This window comes from Gymnogyps californianus, unplaced genomic scaffold (genome assembly GCF_018139145.2).
Source record: "Gymnogyps californianus isolate 813 unplaced genomic scaffold, ASM1813914v2 HiC_scaffold_62, whole genome shotgun sequence".
In the NCBI taxonomy this organism is placed as follows: domain Eukaryota; kingdom Metazoa; phylum Chordata; class Aves; order Accipitriformes; family Cathartidae; genus Gymnogyps; species Gymnogyps californianus.
In genome coordinates, this window is record NW_026114455.1 from 94,029 (window position 1) to 112,805 (window position 18,777).

Consider the following 18,777-nt stretch of genomic DNA (forward strand, 5'->3'; position numbering starts at 1 on the left):
CTGCCTCTCTGCAGCCCTGCGGTGCATCCCCTTCGTGGGAATGACGCTGCTCGCCCTGCGCGCCATGCTGAGCCGGGTGAGGACGGCCGGATCCTGCGTGCCGTCTGCACTGGTGAGTGTCGGCTCCTTGGCCGGGGTCCCAGGGGCGGGGCTGGGGTGGCCTTTGATGCCTCCGTGTGATCTCAGAGGGAACAGGGTGGGTGTCAGCCTGCAGCAGGTCAGGCCTTGGCGATCCTAAACTGCTGTGAGTATGTAGAAGGAGCGGGGGAAGCCTGGGAGGTTTCTGTGGGCAGGATGCGGCAGCACTGCATGGAGGAACTCCCGGGTCCCTTCCACGACTTCTGTTCCCCTGCTTTCCTCTGGGATTAAAATCCCTGCTCTGAAAGGGCGAGTATGTGGGAAGGGAAGGGAAGGGGCTGCAGTGAGCAATGCCGGAGGGGAAGGGGTCATTGAGGAGGAGAAGGTGCAATGGGGAGGAGGAGAGAAACAGTGGGGTGTTTGATTCCAGACACCTCAAGAGCACAGATTGCCCTCGGATCCAGATCTGGTCCTGGGCTGAGCCCTGCCGAGCCTGGGACTGTCCTTAAAGCAGGCTTAGGCGTGGATGCAAGGTACCGTCCCTGCTGCAGACTCTCACGTGCTCCCTTTTCCTTTCTCCTGGTGCAGTTCTGGAGCAATGGTCAAAAGGAGTCAATACGTACTTCTGCAACCGGGAGCAATGCCCCTTCCCTCGCAAGGGGGTAGCACAGTTCTGTGAAGCCATTTACCCGGTCTTCCGCTATGCAGTGGTAAATTGGCTGGAGTGCAAGGAGGAAGAGGTGAGAAGTGCTGCTTTCCACACCTGGGGCCGCAGCGGGGATGTCCACGTCGGTGGGTCTGTCTGTGCCCAGTGGGGTGTGAGCAGAGGGGCAAGGGGAGGGAGGCTCCCTGACGGGAAGCAGCCGAGTCTTGGGGCCTTTCTGCAGGGAGGGCTGGGGTGCCAGCATGGGGAAATGCTCTCTGTCCTCTGGAGTGAGCCCTTCTGCTGCTGGGCAGAAGGGAAAGGGAAACCCCACGCAGTGGGAAGGGCAGACTGGTGTCCAGGGGATGCTGAGCACTAGGCAGACCTTCAGCCCTCCAAGCAGAGTCTCTCCCTTCCCTCTTCAGGACAAGCAGGCTGTCCTGGGGGCGGTGGCTGCCATGATGGGGGTCCTTCTGCATGAGGAGCAGCACCGAGAGCATGCCTGGGAGCAGCTCCTCTGGCTCGTGCACCAGTATCAGGAGGTCCGAGACACTTCCCGGGTCACCAAGGTGAGGTGTTGCGCAGGGCCCGGCATGGCCGCTGGAGTGGGTCCTTGTGAGTGGCAGGAAGCACTGGGGAGCTGTGGGGTGCCAGGAGGAGCTGGGAAGCCCTTAGAGAAGGAACAGGGAGAGCAGAGGAGGCCTGGGGCTTCCCAGGCTCTTTGGGCAAGAAAAGAGAAACCCGGGGTGGGCAGGAGGGAGGCAAGTGTCCCTGGAGCTCATCTTCTCAGGAAGGGAGGCATTACCACTTCCCTGGGGCTCCGTGGGTGGGAAGAGCTTTGTCTTAATGCCCAGGGCTATGTCGAGTCCTGTCCAGTGAGGGCGAGTCTGCATGAGTGGGAGTGCCGGGAAACTGAGTTGTCAACACCGGGCTCTGTTCAGAGGAAAGAAACCTCCCGATGCTGCTCTGAGGGAGAGCAAACACGATGCCCCAGTGCAGGAGGTTTGGGTTTTCCCTTGGAGCTGGTGTCAGGACTCTCTTATGCCAGATGCTGGGTTTCTCCTTCCCAAGAGCCTTTAGTGGCTTTAGCCTTCTCTTCCTCCCCCGTTCTCTTGTAGAGCTCAGCTATGTCCTGAGATGCTGGAGGGTGTTCAACCCCAATCCCAAAGGGCATGGCTCTCGCCATCAGCACGCTGTGCACCGCAGTAAGGGAGCCTGCACCTGCCACTGGCCTGGGGCCCACACATGTGATTGCCATGGAGGGGAAAGACCTGCTCCTGGCAGGCAGGGCAGGCAGGGCAGGGCAGGGCATCCCTCCCCGGAGCTTCCTGCAGGCCAGGAACACACCAGGATTTGTGATCCAGGTTGCCACCTTAAGGCTGCAGGAGGCCTGTCCTGGCTGTTTGGAACGGCCCGCGGGGCAGCCTGGTTCCACAGCGATTTCCCTCTCGGCCAAGTTCCAGGAGGTCTCTGGAGCCCGGCACCCTAAGGGCAGCCTTCAATGCTGCTCAGCCTCAGCTCCTGGGCAGCCTGGGCTGCTGCAACCTCTGTGTGTGCCGGGGCCATTGTGGGGGTGGTTTTGGCTGTGGGTCCCATGCCCAGCGTACCCAGGGAGAGGAGAATGGAAAGCACCGTTTCTTTCCAGTCCGTCTCAACACTGATGCGACTTCTCTAAAACGGACCTTGTTCCCACAGCTCTCTGACGTGACCAAGGAGCCTGCCCGGCCCATAAGCAGTGCTGTCCCACTGCATGGTGCTGCAGGTAAGGAGAGAGCTGGGCATGCCCTGCTGTGCCGTGGCAGCTCTCTCCCTGTCCTTGGCCATCGGGGCAGCTGCCTGCTAATGCAGAATGCGATTTCTTCCCCACCAGCACGAAGCTGCCCCGAAGAGGCAGTTGTGTTTCTGCACTGCCAGCTGAGCGTGGGAGCGAGGCGGGTCGCGTGGCAGCCCTGGCCTGCTGGAGCGCTGGCCCACTCTGACGGTCAGTGCACGGACCAGGGACAAAGGCAGGGGTTGGGGCTGCTGGGCTGAGAGCAGAAACGGGCTGAAAGTGGTGCACATGCACCCAACAGGAGCTGCAAAGAGTTGGTCAACCAGCCGAGCTGACGCCCCGTGACAGGGCTTGAGCTCTCCCTCGGCAGTGAGAAATGGCGGCACACCAGGGATGATGCTCCTGGCTCAGTAACATGGCAGGCTGGTGGGCGCGTGGGCAGCGGCTGGGCTGGTGTGCACAGGAGCTGCTTGTACCCATGCCGTTTCTCTCGTCCTCTGTGTTACCATAGCTTTCAGTCCCTATAAAATAGCCGTACCTCTAGAAACGGAGTTGCTGTGCTACGCCGCTGCCTCCTGTGAAGTCAGAGTCAGGACACGCTTTTCTGTCCCGTTGGTGTGTGAAAAACTTGGAAGCTTCATGGGATCCCTTCTGCAATCAGGGCTCTGCCTGAAGGCACACCTCTCCCTATCTCTTCCAGCACCTGCGATGAGAGAGAAGCTGCCCCAGTGGTGGAGGCCGTGCGCTCAGTGTGCAACGACCCCAGTGCCAGTGAGCTGGTTTGGGCAGGGACAGTGCCGCCAGGGGAGGCAGAGAAACCCTTTCCCTCGGGCAGAGCTGGGGTGCCTGGGGAAGCGCCGGCGCGTTGCCCAGGCGGTGGGTGATGGCTCCTCCTGGGGAGACTGGCAGAGTGGGGCGGGGAGGTCACTGTGCTCTATGGGCAAACGCCCGTCCAGCCTGGTGCTAAAGCCCAGCCCTGACACCAGGACCAAAAAGCTTCTGCCACGCCCTCATCATCTCTCCATGAACCACAAAGGCTGCCCCCAAGCAAACCCTTTGGGTTTTGACCAGGAGGGTCATAACCACACTCTCCCCTGGCAGGTGCGGAGGCAGTTCTGGAGTTCATCAGGGAGCTGCTCAGCTCCGGCTCCCAGAGCTGCTGGCATGGGATGTGGTGGGCACATCTTCACGGAGTTCAGCCGGGCCTCGGCAGACTGGTAAGAGCCTGCTTCTGCAGGCATCCTTGGCCATGGAGAGCTCCGCGCTGCAGGGCCATCAGCGCTGCACTGCCATCATAGCAGCCTCCAAACGGCCGTTTCTCGTGGGTGTCTGTGCTGATGTTGGTGGAGATGTCAGTGGATGACGTGGGTTTACACCTGGCGTGCCACCCGGGACTGCGGGCTGCGTGCACCCACGGGCTGAGCTGTGCCCACAGGTGCCTTCAGCAAAGCCGCCTTGCGAAGGGAAAGGCTTGTAGGACAGGACATCCTCCATCCTTAAATGCTGATGGACAATCAGCAAAACACAGCCAGTGCAGACAGGTGGGCCTGGCAAGAGGAGCTTTCTGTGGTGTTCTTGTGCTCTGGCCCTCCAAAGCACACCCTGCCCATCCAATAACAGTCTGGGGCCCGCATCCCTTCTGGCAAGGGACAGGCCATTTAGCAGTCCCTTCGGTGAGCATTTCCAGCTGGGCGCCAGGAGATGAAAGCTGGGGATGGCCGAGCCTCCCGCTGACTTGCCCGCGGATCTTCCCTGTGCCGAGCTTCCCTCTAGCTGGGAGATCCGTGTGCGTCGCTTTGCTCTGAGGCTCGGGAGGCTCTGCTTTGGGAGCAGGGCAAAGCAAAAGGCTTCTGCGTGCTCCTCCGCATCCGTTGGCTGGGTGTGCTGCCGCCAAGGCTGGCACCGAGCACAGCCCTGCTGAAGGGCACGTTCCTCACCTCTGCTTTGGTGGCACGACAGCAGCATTTGGCCCCAGGGGACCGTGCAGACAAACAGTGGTGCTCTCTGCTCCCAGGCTCCCCAGTCCTTTCCAGGGCCTGGGACCTGGTCCTCGAGCTGGGTCCAGCTGTGCTTGTCCTCCTCCAGGAGGTCAGTGCTCCGGGAGGCAGGCACAGGAGCAACAGGAGCACTGGTGAGTTGTGCCTGAGCCTCGTCAGTCGGGAGCTGAGAGTAACGGGGGTTTTGCCAACTCTGTCTTACAGTGGCAGGAGGCCTTTTTGCCTGGGAAACCCAGGAGGATGGAGCTCTTCGAGCCCTGTGCGTGGACATCCTGGGCTCGCTGGATGTCTCTCGGAGGGGGATGACCAAAGTAAGTTGCCCTCTGCCCTGCTGCTGTGCCCACTTCTTGCCTTCAGGACATTCTTCCTCGTGCTCCCCCACGCCCTGAACCTCTCCCCTCATGTGCGCTGAAGCGCACAAGGCTCAGGGAAACGCAGACCATCCTTTTCGTCTTCGAGCTCAGTGGCAATGCCAATGTGGCGAATTGCCCGGTTCTTCTCTGCAGCTCCTTGGCCGAGGCTGCTGCAGTATGTGCTGCCAGCCCAGTACAGTGGCATGCTGATCCCGCTCTCCCGCTGTCTCCGAGCCCTGGTTGAGAGACGGGAGAAAGCCGGGTGCAAGGAAGGAGAGGAGGAGCCTGATGCCATGGACTCCAGAAGCAAGGTAGGAACCCCAGTGAGTGCTGCTGGGTTTGGCCAGGGATCGGGCCAGTCTGCGTCTCCCTGCGACCCACCCGCCTGAGCAGGAGCCCAGGAAAACCAAAGGGCAGAGACAGGCTCTGCTGCTGGGCACGAGGGGCTCTGCCTGCATTGCCTCTTGCCCGGCGCAGAGGCCTGGCTCTCCTGCTCGCATGCTCTCCTGGTGAGCCGGGGCTCGTTCCTGGCCATGCTGGAGCTGTCTTCACCTCATGCTGGGCAGCCCTGCAGAGCCCCAGGCCAGCGCTGTTGCAGCGCAGTTGCTCTCAGCCCTCAGCCCTGTGCGGGCACATCGAGTGCGAGGGGCAGGGCATGGCGGGGCTAGTCGGCTCACCCAGCCTTTCTTCCTCCCCACAGCCTGCCTGCCGGCTCCCAGGCCCTGTTGCTCGACTGCTGGTGAGTAGCAAAGAGTTTTTCTGGCCAGGCATGGTGGGAGAGCCCGGGGCAGAGATGCTGTTGAGCCAGTGCTGGGAGCCCCCGAGGAGGAGGCAGCATGCCCAAGCCATCCCCGAGCCCATCGGGATCCCACTCCTTTCTCGGGGCCGGCAGCACCCTGGGTGAAGCCATCGGCTGCCCACTGCCGGCCGAGCGGCACCAAGCTCTCTCCCTCTTTCCTGGGAGAAGCTGTGGCTCTGGCGGCAGGAGCAACCCTTCTCTCCCGCCTTGCCTAGGTGGTGGCGGCGGCTCCTTACACGAGTGGCGAACGCGCAGTCGCTGCCTTGCAGCTGCTGCAGGCCCTCCACGGCAGGGTCCACAGAGCTTTGGGGGCAGCATGGGCGACCGAGGTCCCCCTCCTGCTGCAGTACCTGGAAGGTAAAGTGTGGGTGGGGAGGGAGAGGCTGGAGGGGGAGGGGGGGCAGGAAAATGCAGCTGCCCAGCATCACCAGCAAATTGTCCGCAGTTCCCCAGCACTTGCTTTGCTGCTTTTCCCTTCCAGGGAGCCCGTGCCGAGGCTGGAGCAGCCATCCCCAGCATCGATTCGGCCCAGGGAATGGACAAGGCCATTGATGTCCCCTAGGAGGGCAGGGCTTGGTGGCACCCAAGGATGGTGTTTGGGGGAGGGATGGGACTGGTGCTCCTGGAGGGGGTGCAGCCCCTGGCTTTGGAGGACCAGTCCCCAGGCCAGGCCAGGTTTGCAGCAGCCGTCCTTGGCAATAGCCTGGGAGAAGGGCTGCAAGTGGGCAAAAAGCAGTTGGTCATTAAGGAGAAAATGTGTGTTGCTGATGCGTGCTGGGACTCAGTGGTCAGAGTTGTTCTGGGAGCTGCAGTCAAGCAGTGGGGATCAGCCACAGTCAGTGCGTCCTTCCCCAACGTGAATCAATGCCTCTGACAAATGCCCCTGGGATCTGCCCTGTGTCTTTGGCCTCGCAAGGGCTTTGCCGTAGGCCCTTTCTAGGCTGATGGCCTGGGGCTTTTGGGAGGTCTGACTGCAGAGGAGACCACCGGGCTCGTCTTTGGTGTGAGCTTAAATAGCCGTGAGAGCTTTTGCTTCCTCTTGCTTTCTAGGAAAAACTGAGAGCTCCCTGGACTCTGCCGAGTGGGAACACCGTTGTACTTAAGGTACGGCATCCTTGGGGGGGGGGTCACAAATAGAGGGGGAGAAGAGGGAGCAGACAAAGTTGTGGGAGGAAGCTTGGGGCTGCCTGTGTAGGCACCAGGAGCTGGGGGCACCTCCTGAGCACCCTGCGCCTCCCCCCGCAGAGGTGCCTGCCCGCTCCGAGGAGCTGCTGTCTGCACACGTGCCACGGCGGATGGCTAATGCCCTCTAACGCTGTGACATGTGCCTTAGCAATGCTTCCTCCTGTACATCCAGCATACCGGGGGGTCTCACAAGAGGTGTTAGGAGAAGAGGGAAGCTGGCAAAAAGAGGGTTGGGTGGGGTATGGAAGACAGTGCCGTTCCCAAGCGTGGAAAGGGCCCTGGCCAAGGTCAGCGGAACACTCGCTTCCTCTCCTGTTCACCCCAGTTCCTGCAAGCGTCACTGGAGCCCATCGAGGACAAGGCCTGGACCCTAGGCCTGAGCCAGGAGCTGAGCCAGCAGCTGGGCAGCTCTGCTGCCGGCTCCTGGGAGAAGGTGTGTCTCCTGCCCCGTGCCGGGGCCAGGGCTGGCGCCGGTGCTCTGCCCACGCAAGCGGTTTTCACTGCTTCCCCTTCCTCGCCCCCAAAAGGCGCTTCCCCCGGGCTGCCGCAGCGGCTGGCTACAGCCTGGCACTGCGGCCGGCCTTGCCTGCTCCCGGGGGTGGCCGGGTCCATCTGGGGCCAGCCCTCTCCTGACAGGTCGGGCCGTGACTGCATCTCGGGCTCGGCCTCTTCTCTTTCAGTTTTTCCTCTACAAGGCTCTTGGGACGACGCTGGCAGCTTGTCGGGACCTCAGACACGTCCAAGGGCAGGTGCTGAGGTTCCTCCAGGAGACAAACCCTGTGGAGCTGTCGGAGGCCCAGGTGAGGTGATGCTCACGTCCTGAGCATCCCCTGCCTGTTCCTGGGGGAGAGGGAGGGCTGCTCCTGGCCCTGCTCCAGACCTCCTTGATTTCCCCGTTGCTGCCGTTTCCCCCTTGCTGCAACATCCTGCCTGGCGTTGTCGCTGGCCACGGCTGAGTGCCTGGGCTGGAACCGACTCCCCGTTTCTCTGTGGTTGCAGGGAATGATTTCTGTTGTGTCCCACGCTGCCGAGAGACACTTCCACCTGGTCTTGGACACGATGACTATGTTCTCTGCTGCCTTCACCAGAGGCTGGTTCTATCAGACTTCCATGGGATGGAAGGTAAAGGATCCAGGCTTGTGCTGTTTGGCTTTCCTTGTTTGGCTTATTTCCACTTGTACACCTGCAGCAGCCGAAGCATGGCAGCTGCCTTTAGATTAGCCCTCTTGTAAGAGCTACCTGAGACCTGTGTTTCAGAGGGGACGTCCTGGCCTTGGGACCCCTGAGGTGTCTTTGGAAAGGATGGGGTTTGACACCTGATGGATCAGAGGCAGCCAGCTGGGGCAGCTGCAGCAGTTGCTTGCTTGCAGCCCCGTTGCCCCCGACTTAACTTCAGCAGGAGCTGGCGACAAGGGGTGGGCACTCTGCCCTTCCTCAAAGCTGAGGGCTTGGAGCAGGAGCCTTGGAGGTCTCGCTGGCTCTGCTCCCCACCTGGGGGCTGTGGGGACGCCTTTCTGGGCAGGGCAGGGCAGGGCAGGGCAGGGCAGGGCCCTGCAGAGAGAGCAGTACAGCCTGGCCTGGGAGGTGAGCAGACTGGGCTCATCTGCACCGCTGACCCGCACAGCTTGCGCGTCTCTGAGCAGGACCATGACAGGCTATGTCAGATACCTTTCCACAGAAAGGCTCCAGACAGCTCTCCGACCTCCAAATCAGTGGTAAAAGAGCCAGCAGTGGGTGCGATGCTGGCTGCACCTGCTCCCCATCCCCATGCGAGAACCCAGGCTGCGGGATGGGAACAGCTGCCGGCCCAGAGCTCGCAGCTCAAGGAGTGGCTTGGGGAGCTGCTGGGAGGTGCCCAGGGAAACAAGGAGCTGGTGAGGGTGCGGGGCAGGGCCTGTCGCAGGAGCCCACAGCAGTCCCGGGGCTGACGTCTTGGGGCATCTCTGTTGACACAGGTACAGCGGCGGCAGAAGACGGAGAGAGACCAGGCCATTCGCGCTGCTCTCATGCGCACCTACAGCGCATTGCGCTGCATGCCCCCAAGGAGCAGCTGCTGACCCGTGTGGATAAAGAAATCATGGGCAACATCCTGCGGCTCTCCAGAGCCAAACAGAGGGTAGGAGTATGGGGCGCGCAGGGCAGGGATGCCTGGGTGCCCAGCTCCAGCCCCTCGGGGCTGGGGTGTACCGAGATGGACGGTCTCTTTGTAAAGATCTCCAAGGAAGGGTTTGTCCTCAACGTCCAGATCCAAGCCCGCTGTGGGTTCCCCACACCCATGCTCCTCTTCCACTCTCAGCCCTTCAAAGAGTTCAAGGGGTGCTTTGCTCTCTTTGGCCTCAGGACTTGCACCTCAAGCTCGCCCTGGTGCAGAGCATCACCGAGGTCAGCTGTGCCATCCAGGCTGTGGGCGACTGCGGCAGCTTTGAGCTCTCCTTAAAGCAGGAGGCGACGCGGACCCTGCTGGTGAGTGCTCGTAGCTGGGCAGTCCCACAGGGGATTTTTGGGCTGTGCATCCGACTGGTTTCCCAGAGGCACGACGGTCTCTTGGCTTCATGCGAGCTCCTGGAGCTGTGTCCCAAGCTGGTGGGCCTTGGGTGCTGGTGCTGGGTGGCTGTGGCTGAGGAGCAGGGTCCCTCCTGCAGTGCCTTTGGGGAGCCGTGGTGTGACGGGCAGTGTCTGCCCAGGCCTGGCAGCAGAGCCTGTCGCTGGGGGAGGCGGGAGGGCTGTCCCATGTCCTGCCCGCTGCCAACTCTGCCTTGTCTCTCTGGACTTGCAGGACTGGATAAAGGGGGAGCCCTGGGACTCCCTGGTGTATGGAGTGTTTCACGCCCTGGAGAAGTTGAGGTGAGGTCTGTTCCCCAGGCTCTGGGACTCCAGTGTGTCCACTTGAGCCCTTGAGCATGGGGCTGGGAGCTGCTGGGCTGTGGAGTGGGAGGGTGTTCCCCATTTTGGGTGTCTCCCAAAGGAACAGAGCCCAGGAGTTCCTTAACCTGGGGGTGGGGGGGTCGCCTGCTGCTTGGAGGAGGCAGGAATTGCTAAAGCTGCAGGCAGCGCTCACTGGCATGGGCTGGGTGTTGGATTGGGGTCCTCGATTAGGAGGAACCCACTTGTGGTTTAAGCACTCTGGAGAGGGCTAGGAAATCCCTTTCTGCTTTCTCTTCCTTTGTCCTCCGGCCAGCAAGCTGAGGCCACCTCTGAGCAGGGAGGAAAACCGCAAGCTGCTGGCAGTGTGCTGCCAGAGCGTCTTGTCCTATCCTTCCGAGGAGCAGATGAAAAAGGGAAGGAAGACAGTGAGGGCAGCTGTGAACATGCAGGTACCCACCGGCCAGTGCCTGCCCCCTCTGGCTCAGGATCCCCCCTCAGTGCACCCTGGCAGCCCCATGCTGCAGAACCTCAGCTCTCCTTTGCTGCTTTTAGCTTCTGCACAGAGAGGCATGGAAGATCTGGGCCAGCTCACAGAAAGCCTTCTGGAGGCAGAGGCGACCTGCTTTGACGACGTGGTCCACGTGAGTAGCCATGGGGCAACAGGGAAAGTGTTGCGGGGGCAGAGAATGGAGGCCTTAGCGGGTGATAGGAGGTGGACACCTTTCCTACAGGAAAGTGGGGCTTTGGCTCCTTGCTCTGAGGCTGAGCTGGGGGACAGGAGCGCCCGGCCACTGCAGCCTCAGGACAGGCAGAGAAGTGGGCCCTGATGGAGGGAAAGCCAAGAGCCAGCCCTGAGCTGGGCAAGAGCAGCCTGGGGAAAGGCCAGAGTGGGGAGACACCGGCAGGGAAGCAAAACCTGGCTCAGGGCAGAGGCGGCTGGAGGGAGTGAGGCGGTGAAGGCTGCAGTGCCAGTGCTTGGTGGGACTGGGGACCGTGCCGGGAAGGGGCCAGAGAAGGAGGGAGAGGGAGGGGGATCTCAGGGAGAGAAAGATTCCTGTTGCAAGAGAGACGCACCCTCCCCCAGGTCCTGAAGGGCTGGCTCACCTCAGCCAAAGAATGGGAGTGGGAGAGAGCCCTGCGGGTTTGCGCCCATTGTGCTGGGCGCTTGCAAGGAGCGATTTGAGCTCACGGTGAGCAGGGACCCCCACGTGCCCTGGGGCCCATTCCCCCCATTCATGGCCCGGAAAGGAGCCCTGCCCAGCTGGGTGCTGGGTTTCGGGGCTCCTGGGATTACGGGGCAGCCCTTCTGCCTGCCCTTCTGCCCGGTTGCTGCTCAGGGAGCAGGATGGGCAGTAGAGGCGAGCGGGTGCTGGGGCTGCCTGCGACCCTTTTCCTGCTGCTCTCCCCTGCAGAGAGGATGTCCTTGCAAGCAGTTTGGCTCGCTGGTGGGACTGCTGGGGTCTCTGACCAGCGACTGCCTGGCCACGTCCCAACAGAGGGCATGGCTCTGCCTTGGCTACCTTCTCCAAATGCAAGGTGAGGAGAGCGGGCGCTTCCCAGCCTTGCTCAGCCTGATCCTCCCTCCCTTCCTGGCCTGGCACCACCGGGGTCCCACGGGGCCAGGCCCCGTCCCCGGGAGGGAAGGGGGAGGCAATGTGCTCGGCTGGTTTTGTGCCCCCACCCTGTTAGCCCTCTGCCACCCCAGCCATCTCAGGAAGGATCCCTGGGAGAGGCTTGCTGAGTGCCACCTCCCTGGGCTGTCGGTGAGGTTGGGTGGTCAGGGCCATCTCTCACTGCTCTCTGAGAGCAGGACATTGTCACCAGTGCTGGGGACTGTCCCCCTCCACGGCTGTCCCCCTCCACGTTCCAGGAGAGACAGAGGGTGGTCAGACAACTTGCTCGGATCAGGTCCCTGACATTTCAGAGGGTGCCTTCCCCCTCGCTCCCTGCCTTCAGCCTGGAGAGACAGGCAGCTACCCAGGCACTCTCCAAACTCATGCCTGCCAGGGAAGAAATCTCCTGCCAGCACAAGAGAGGAAACCAATTTTGCTGCCCAGAGCAAACTGGGCAGGGAGGAGGGATCTGAGCTGCAGGCCCGGAACGTGCTGCAAAGGGGTTGTGTTTGAACCCTTTCCTCTGCAGGCAGCAAGGTCTGCTGCCTGTGCTGACGAAGTCACGGGGAGGTTTCCTGCCTCCCAGAGATGATGCTGGCCTGTGCGGCAATAGGGGACGCAGCTGCTGGGAGCAGACGCTGCTGAAACCCTGAAGGCCCAGCAAATGGTTTGAGGAGGAAGAGGGCTCTTTCCAGCCTGGGATTTGTCAGCTATTTCTCGGCCTCGGGAAATCCTGCTGCCCCAAGTACAGGAGGGCCCTGGGTTTCCCTGTGGCCTTCACTGCCACCACTTGGCTTCTCCTTTATTGGTACCTGGGGCCAGAGGCTGGGTTTCTGTAGACGTGACTCCTCTTTTCTCCTGGTGTTTGTTCCAGCCAAGACCATGAAGGTGGTGCCTCAGGCACATGAGATCAGGTGCCTTTGTGAGGAGCTGAACAGCCCAGACACCGAGACTCTGCTGGAGACAGGCACCAAAATAGCAAAGGTAACTGGGCCCAAAACACGGGGGTGGGGGCCCAGCTCCTGGCTCTCTGCACGTCTCCCTGCTCCCTCCAGAGTCTCTCTCTGTCTCCAGAGCGAGCTGTCCAGGACAGCTGTTGTGAGCAAGTAGCAAGAAGCTTTGAGACAAGACTGTCCTTTAGGCACGCTGGAGCAGATACCGTGATGTGCGTGTTTGCGCGCACGTGTGTGTGTGTGTGTGAGTGCTCTTGTCAGAATACAAATTTGGTATATAAGCCAACAACGTGGGGGGAGACACTTCCAAATCGGTTAGCTGCATCAGATGTAAACAGCACTGTAATGCACAGCAGGAGGGTCAAGTGATTGCCCCCTCCATGACTGACGAACTCACAGCCCCCGTCAAGTTGCCTTTCCTTTCCGAATTGCTGGAGCAGAGCTGTGACGCCGTCTCTCCTGTTCCTGACTTCTCTCCAGGCTGTTTGCAAATGCATCCCTCCAGCACAGGCTACGGACTTTCTGACTGCCGTGCTGGACAGCTTGCTGCATGTCACACCCACACGTGCAAAAGCAGTGCGGAAGTGGGTGTTTGTCTTCCTGGTGGAATGCAGAAAGGAAAATACTCCAGGAGGTAAGGGAGACCTTTTCTTCCATTTGACTTTGTCTTTTCTCCTGTTGGCTGTTGCACTAGCCCCTGTGCAGTTGGCAGGGGCTCAAGAAACACCGCCTGTCTGCCCAGCCAAGGGGCTACTGATGGTCTGAGTCGTGCATTAGCACCTGCTGCTGGCGTCTGCTCCAGCTGGTGACAAGGATCCTTGGGGCACTTCTTGCCCAAACTCTCCCGTTGGTCCAGGTCCTTCCCAGGAGTGAGGCACTGGGAGGCACCAACCTTGCCATTCCTCCCTTCCTCTGGGGTCACTGTCAGTCCTGCCTGCCCTGGGACACACTTCACCCTGCTCTTTCTTCACGGGTCTCCAGTTCCCTCTACTCTGAGTTTTGCTGGGCACGCTAGGTTTTCCACAGGCTGGATACTTGTTCATTGCTCTCATTGCTTGCCCCGACTGGGGTGTTACCCAGGCTGCGAGGTGCCCTTCCTTGAGCCACCAGTTGCTGACCGTTTGTAGCCTGGAGCCTCTGGCCTCGTGCTGTGCCTGCCCTTCCAAGGCTCCTGTTCTCCTCCTCCGCTCGCACTCTGCTGTGCTCCACTTGGGCTCTAGGGCCACCAGTGGCTCGCGCAGCCCGGACTAACTCAGTGGCTGCCCGCCGCTGACAGATGTCGGTCACAGTGATGGCAACCGTGGGTGGCAGCCCAGAGGATGGCGCCCAGCTGAGCTAAAGCTCACCCAGCCGTTAGGCCGCTGCTGTTATGGCCAGGGCAGGGTGTCCCTGTGCCGTCCCTGCAGAGCCCGCGGCCGCTCTGGGCAGCGGGAGCGCTGCATCCATGGGCTGTGGGGTCACCCCTTGCTGCTTCCCCAGGTGCAGAGCAGGTTGTGTCTGCACCACGGGCCAGAGGTAGGCAGCTGTGGGAGAAGCTGGGATCTTCACGGACGAGGGACCTGGCTGCCTCTTTGTCCGTATCATGGCCACAGCTTCTAGCTGTGAAAGGCTCAAACAAACACCCCTTCCTTCAGGGGAAGATCCTCTGTATGGGGCAGGGGATGGTGCTTTCAGAAAGGAGGTAGAGGCAAGGAAAAGTGTCCCTGGAGAACTGGGTTCCTCTGGAAGGAGTCACGTGCCCTTGCAGAGGCCCTGCAAGGCATCTTCAGGGTCTCAAAAAGTGTGTTTGCTTTTCGCCTTGCATTGCTACAGGCACATGGGGAGAGTTATTCAAGCGTTGGGTGTGAAATGTGTCCATGTCCTCCATGTGCACACAGGGCACACAGCTGCTCATACGGTTGGGCCCAGGCACATACGGTGACTGAGGCTCTGCGTGTGTGTGCATGCGTGCGTGCGTGTGTGCGTGCGTGTGCACAATTGCCAAGAGCACACTCAGCTTCAGACGTGAGCCAGGGTCAGGCAGGGTGGAAGGGGTGAGGTTTCGAGCTACATCTGGACTCTGTGTCAAGGGAGCAGGCATTGCTCGTGTGCTGAATGACTGTGTCTGGGCCCTGCAGGAGCGGGTAAAGGATGCACCGAGCCCTTCTTTCTCCTCTTCTTCCATTCAGGTGCCAAAAATCCTCAACACCCTTTACGCCTACATGCAGCAGAGCACCCACAGGCCCTTCCTGCTCCGTGCAGTGTTTCTCCTCGCCCAGTTTCACCAGGAGCCCGTGATCAGCAGTCTCCTCCAGAAAGGTCTGCCCATGGACAGGTACGTGCACTACCCACTTCCCCACTGTAGTCAAAGAGAGACCCTGCAGCTTGCTTGCACTGGGGGGGCCCGGATGAGAAGCAGGTCTTCTTCTTCTGCCTGAACAGTCTGGAGTGTTGCAAGACTGCGTGCTTGTGTCGCTGCCGAGAGTGGGGCGTTGTAAGCCCCACGGCAGATGAGGAGGTTGAGGGCACTGCAGGACTGCGAGGATATGGGCTCAGGGGTGAACGTCTCTCCCCTTGCAGTGACACGGTGGAGCTGTGGAGGAGCCTGGGGAGAAGCATCTTTGGGATTCAGATCCTGAGGTGCTTAGTGGAGAAACTAAACAGGGCAGGAAACGACCGCCTGGGACTGACTCCTCCACTTGTGAGCGGCACAACCGTCAGACTGCTCTGGAGACTCTGACGGTACGTTCAACGGCAGACACCTTTCTGCAGCTTTGCATCCGCTTTCCAAATCATACTTCAGCACAAGGGAGTCGGGTGCCCTTTGCGGATGGCACCCGTGGAGACTCCCAGGGCGCTGTGCTGGGCCGGCCTCAAGGAGCGTGGGGAGCCGGGACAGTTTTGTGCTCCTGAGCCACAAGGCTGACACAGAAGTGATAACTGCAGACAGTAAACCCCCGCCCCAGGCAGGCGGGGAACCAGGCTGGTGGGAAACGGCCTCACCTGAACAGATGGTTCTCGGTCATGTGTCTCTGCAGATCACCCGTGCCATCTCCGAGGTGGTGCTTGCCCTGAGCGGCACGGAGGAGCTCAGGCAACTGCTTCCCCACCTCCTTCCCAGCCTCCTGAGGTGGGCCAGTGAAACGCTGGGCGAGGAGAGGCTGCGTTCCCCCATGAGCAGCTGGAGACAACTGTTCCTCGAGGGCCAGGTGCTTGAGGAGAAGCCGTGCAGGTAAGGAGCCAAAAGGGCAGATGGAGGGGCTGGCTTCAGTTCCCCTCGCAAAGGCATGTGCTTTTGTGGGGCTGAGGGAGTGCTTCGCCTGCCTCGCTTCCTAGATGTGGAAACGGGTCATCGTGGTTGGTTTTACTTCTGTTCCTTCATGGAGAAACTCCAGCTCCCAGGCAGGAAGGCCTTACGCAGCTCGTACTGCGGACAGCTGTCATCTTGCCTCCTGCATACCCTTGCATGCACAATAGCACTGCACTCCCTCAACGGACCCCTGCTGGGAGCAGTGGCTCTCGCAGCCACTCGTGTCATTCTTTGCAAAACGCTGGTGGGAAGAGCTATTAGGTGTTGCCTTGGTTGATATCTAGCATGGAGTCAGTCTAGGGGCGTGGGTTTTCTTCCGCTTCAGTGGGTTTGGGGCATGACGAAAATGCCAGTGGTGTTAGCTGCAGTCTTGAAGGCTATGAAGCATCATTTCAGGCGTATGTAGCTCTGCTAAAGAGAAGCCTTCCCCTAACCTGCTGTGATTTGAGATTTCTTGGGGTTTGTGGTGGTGGTGATATTTTGATTTGGTTGTTTGATTGTGTTTGTTTATTTTGTGTTTTGTTGCTTTTGCCAGGATTTTCCTTTCAGCTCTAGAGTTGGTGCTAGGCAAATGCATGGCGCAGAAATGGATGCGGCTGCTCGTGAATCAGGCAGTGTGGGCTCGCCTGGAAGACCCCCTGGCTTACCCGGAGGGGGTGCGTCTCCTGAGCCGGTAAGAGCCCCAGGGATGCATCTGGCCAACTCCTGCGGGGCTGTGCCCAGGGAAATGGCTGCTGGGACCCTTCCGGCGTGCCTGGGAAGCCGTCCTGAGCTGAAGCACAGCATCTGCCTCGGCGCGAGCGAATTTTGGAGACCTGGCCTGTGGCCTTCCTGGCTAACTGTGTGCCCCTTGCTTGTGTCCCCTGCTGCAGCGTCCTGCTCCACGCGGGGCTCGTCTCCCCTGTCTGGTGAAGAACCTCTTGCCATGGCTGCATTCCCGCTCAGTTAAACTGCGGGTGACAGCTACAGCTTTCTTTGCTGAGGTAAGGCAGGAGATGGGCAAGGAAGGGTTCAGAGGGCTTGTACTGAGATACTGCTGCTTGGGATGTCTGTTTGTGTGGGAGGATCCCTGGAGAACAGGTCCCTGGAGCGGGGTGGCCAGGGGAGCACCTGGCCAGGACCAGGTCCCCACGGCGCTGCCTGTGTTGTTCCAGATCTCTCAGGACCGCAGGATGACAGGGACCTCCAGGAAAGGCAGGCACTAGAGAAGTCCCTCTGCGATACCTGGCCCTAGCCAGCACCGAGGAGTTCATTAAAGCTCATCACAAGATGCCTAAATGGGAGCGTATCTTTTTTTTCCCTGGTGGCACCCTTGTGGCTGGTGAGACCACGGGTGGGTGGCACTGAGGCTGGGGGCTGCCAGCTGTGGGGCCCCTCTCAGATCTCCCCGGGCTGGGGACAACGGAGTCGTGTCGGGACAGACCCCAGAGCAGGGATCTCCCTATCCATAGGGTCCTGGGGCCTTGCCGTGCCCTCCCACTGCCCACGGGGATCCCCTTGGCACCCCTCCCACCACGGCATGACCACCTCCAGCACCAGCCAGGGCTGGTGCAGGGAACAGCCCAGGACAGCCCTGACCGTATCACCACAGCAGGCTTTGCCCTCCCAGTGTCCCATCACGCTGGGACCCTCCACAGCACTGCCCAGTGACACAGTGGGGGCATAGCAGGGGAAAAAGAGGACACTGGGCGATGGGTGGGGGGAACTGAGGGGGTCACAGGAGTTTACAGGGGTGTGGGCAGGGGGCAGAAGGGGGGCACTGGGGGATGAGCGGGGAATGTCGGGGGAACCTTAAAGGGCCAGCAATGGCACAGGGGCTGAGCAGAGGGATGGAGTGTAGCAGAGACATCTGCCTGGCCCATCGCACCCGTGCCCGTTAACACAGGCCCCACTGGTGCTGTTCCTCACCCCCAGCGAGCCTTTGCACATCTGCGGGGGGCAGGAGCAGCTCCACACAGGGAGCCCACCAGCAGAGATGTGGTTTTGTCCCTCGGGCTGCTGTGCACGCCGGCCCTGCTGCGAGCCCATGGGAGCCTCAACCCCCTGTCCCGGGCGTCCCACCATATCTGTGATCCAAACTGAACACTGCAAAGTTTGCTCCAACAAAACACAGGCTTCCGCCTCGCACAGTCATGTTCCTTGATAAAGGTGAGGATGTAAGAGGGAATCGAGCCCCTTTCTGGGTTGAACACCAGGCTGAGGAGGGGTCCTGCTGTGGAGGAGGCACCAGCAAGGGCCGAGGTGGCAGGGCCGGGGGTTTCCCCGGGCACCTGCAGTGCCGAGGACTCCGGCAGTCCTGGGAGCTGCGTGTGCCAGGCGCAGGGCAAGCGACGGAGCTGGACGTTGTCCACCACAAGCACCTGTTCAAGCCAGGGGCCAGCTCCTGCCCTATCACTTACTCACATACCTATGACCTCACAAGCAGCTGCACAACCCACAGCCTGGCCCCTGGCTTCACACCTCCTCAACCACCTGTGACATCACAAGCTTGCTCCTGCCCTAATAGCTACACTACACCCACCACTGACATCACAAGCACCTGCACAAGCCACCTGCCTCCTTCTGCCCTGGCACCTCTTCAGGTAAATATGACAACACAAGCACCTCCACAAGCCACGTGTCCTTCCATTCCCCATCAGATACTCAGACAGCAGTTGCCTCAAAAGCACCTTTGCAAGCCAGGGACCTGCTTCTGCCCTACCAACTGAGCAGTCATCAGTGACATCACAAGCAGCTGCAGAAGCCAGGTGCATGATCCTGCCCTATCACCTACTCATCCACCTATGACATCACAAGCACCTGCACAACCCAGGGGCTTCTACCCTATCACCTACTCAGGTGCCTATGACCACACAAGCAGCTGCACAACCCAGGGGCCTACTCCTGCCCTATCACCTACTCAAGCGCATGTGACAGCACAAGCACCTGCACATGCCGGGGTCCTGCTCTGCACCTATTGGCTACTCAGCCAACAGTGGCCTCCCAGGAACCTCATTAAGTCAGGGGCATGCTTCTGTCCTACCACCCAATCAGCCATCAGTTACATCACAAGCAAGCTGCAGAAGCCAGGTGCCTACTCCAGCCCTATATCCTACTCAGGCACATATGACATCACAAGCACCTGCACAAGCCAGGGGCCTGCTCCTGGCCTAACACCTGCTCAGCCACCAGTGACCTCACAAGCACCTGCGCAGCAGGAGCATCCTCACCACCAACACCCTGGCTTTTTCA

The 18,777-nt window shown here is 60.5% G+C and overlaps 1 protein-coding gene across 1 annotated transcript in view; it reads left to right on the plus strand.

The window, feature by feature from the left end:
- Positions 1-14,976, plus strand: part of LOC127029017 (maestro heat-like repeat-containing protein family member 2B) — an 18,420-nt gene extending 3,444 nt beyond the window's left edge. Inside the window, 17 exon segments of the mRNA XM_050914688.1 lie at positions 667-818; positions 1,147-1,290; positions 2,417-2,483; positions 4,694-4,800; positions 4,904-5,017; positions 6,692-6,745; positions 7,152-7,259; positions 7,507-7,626; positions 7,826-7,948; positions 8,847-8,942; positions 9,167-9,289; positions 9,603-9,670; positions 10,005-10,332; positions 11,104-11,227; positions 12,179-12,288; positions 14,426-14,571; positions 14,817-14,976. Coding sequence (XP_050770645.1) covers positions 667-818; positions 1,147-1,290; positions 2,417-2,483; positions 4,694-4,800; positions 4,904-5,017; positions 6,692-6,745; positions 7,152-7,259; positions 7,507-7,626; positions 7,826-7,948; positions 8,847-8,942; positions 9,167-9,289; positions 9,603-9,670; positions 10,005-10,332; positions 11,104-11,227; positions 12,179-12,288; positions 14,426-14,571; positions 14,817-14,976 — 2,144 coding nt within the window.
- Positions 14,977-18,777: the final 3,801 nt, after the last annotated feature.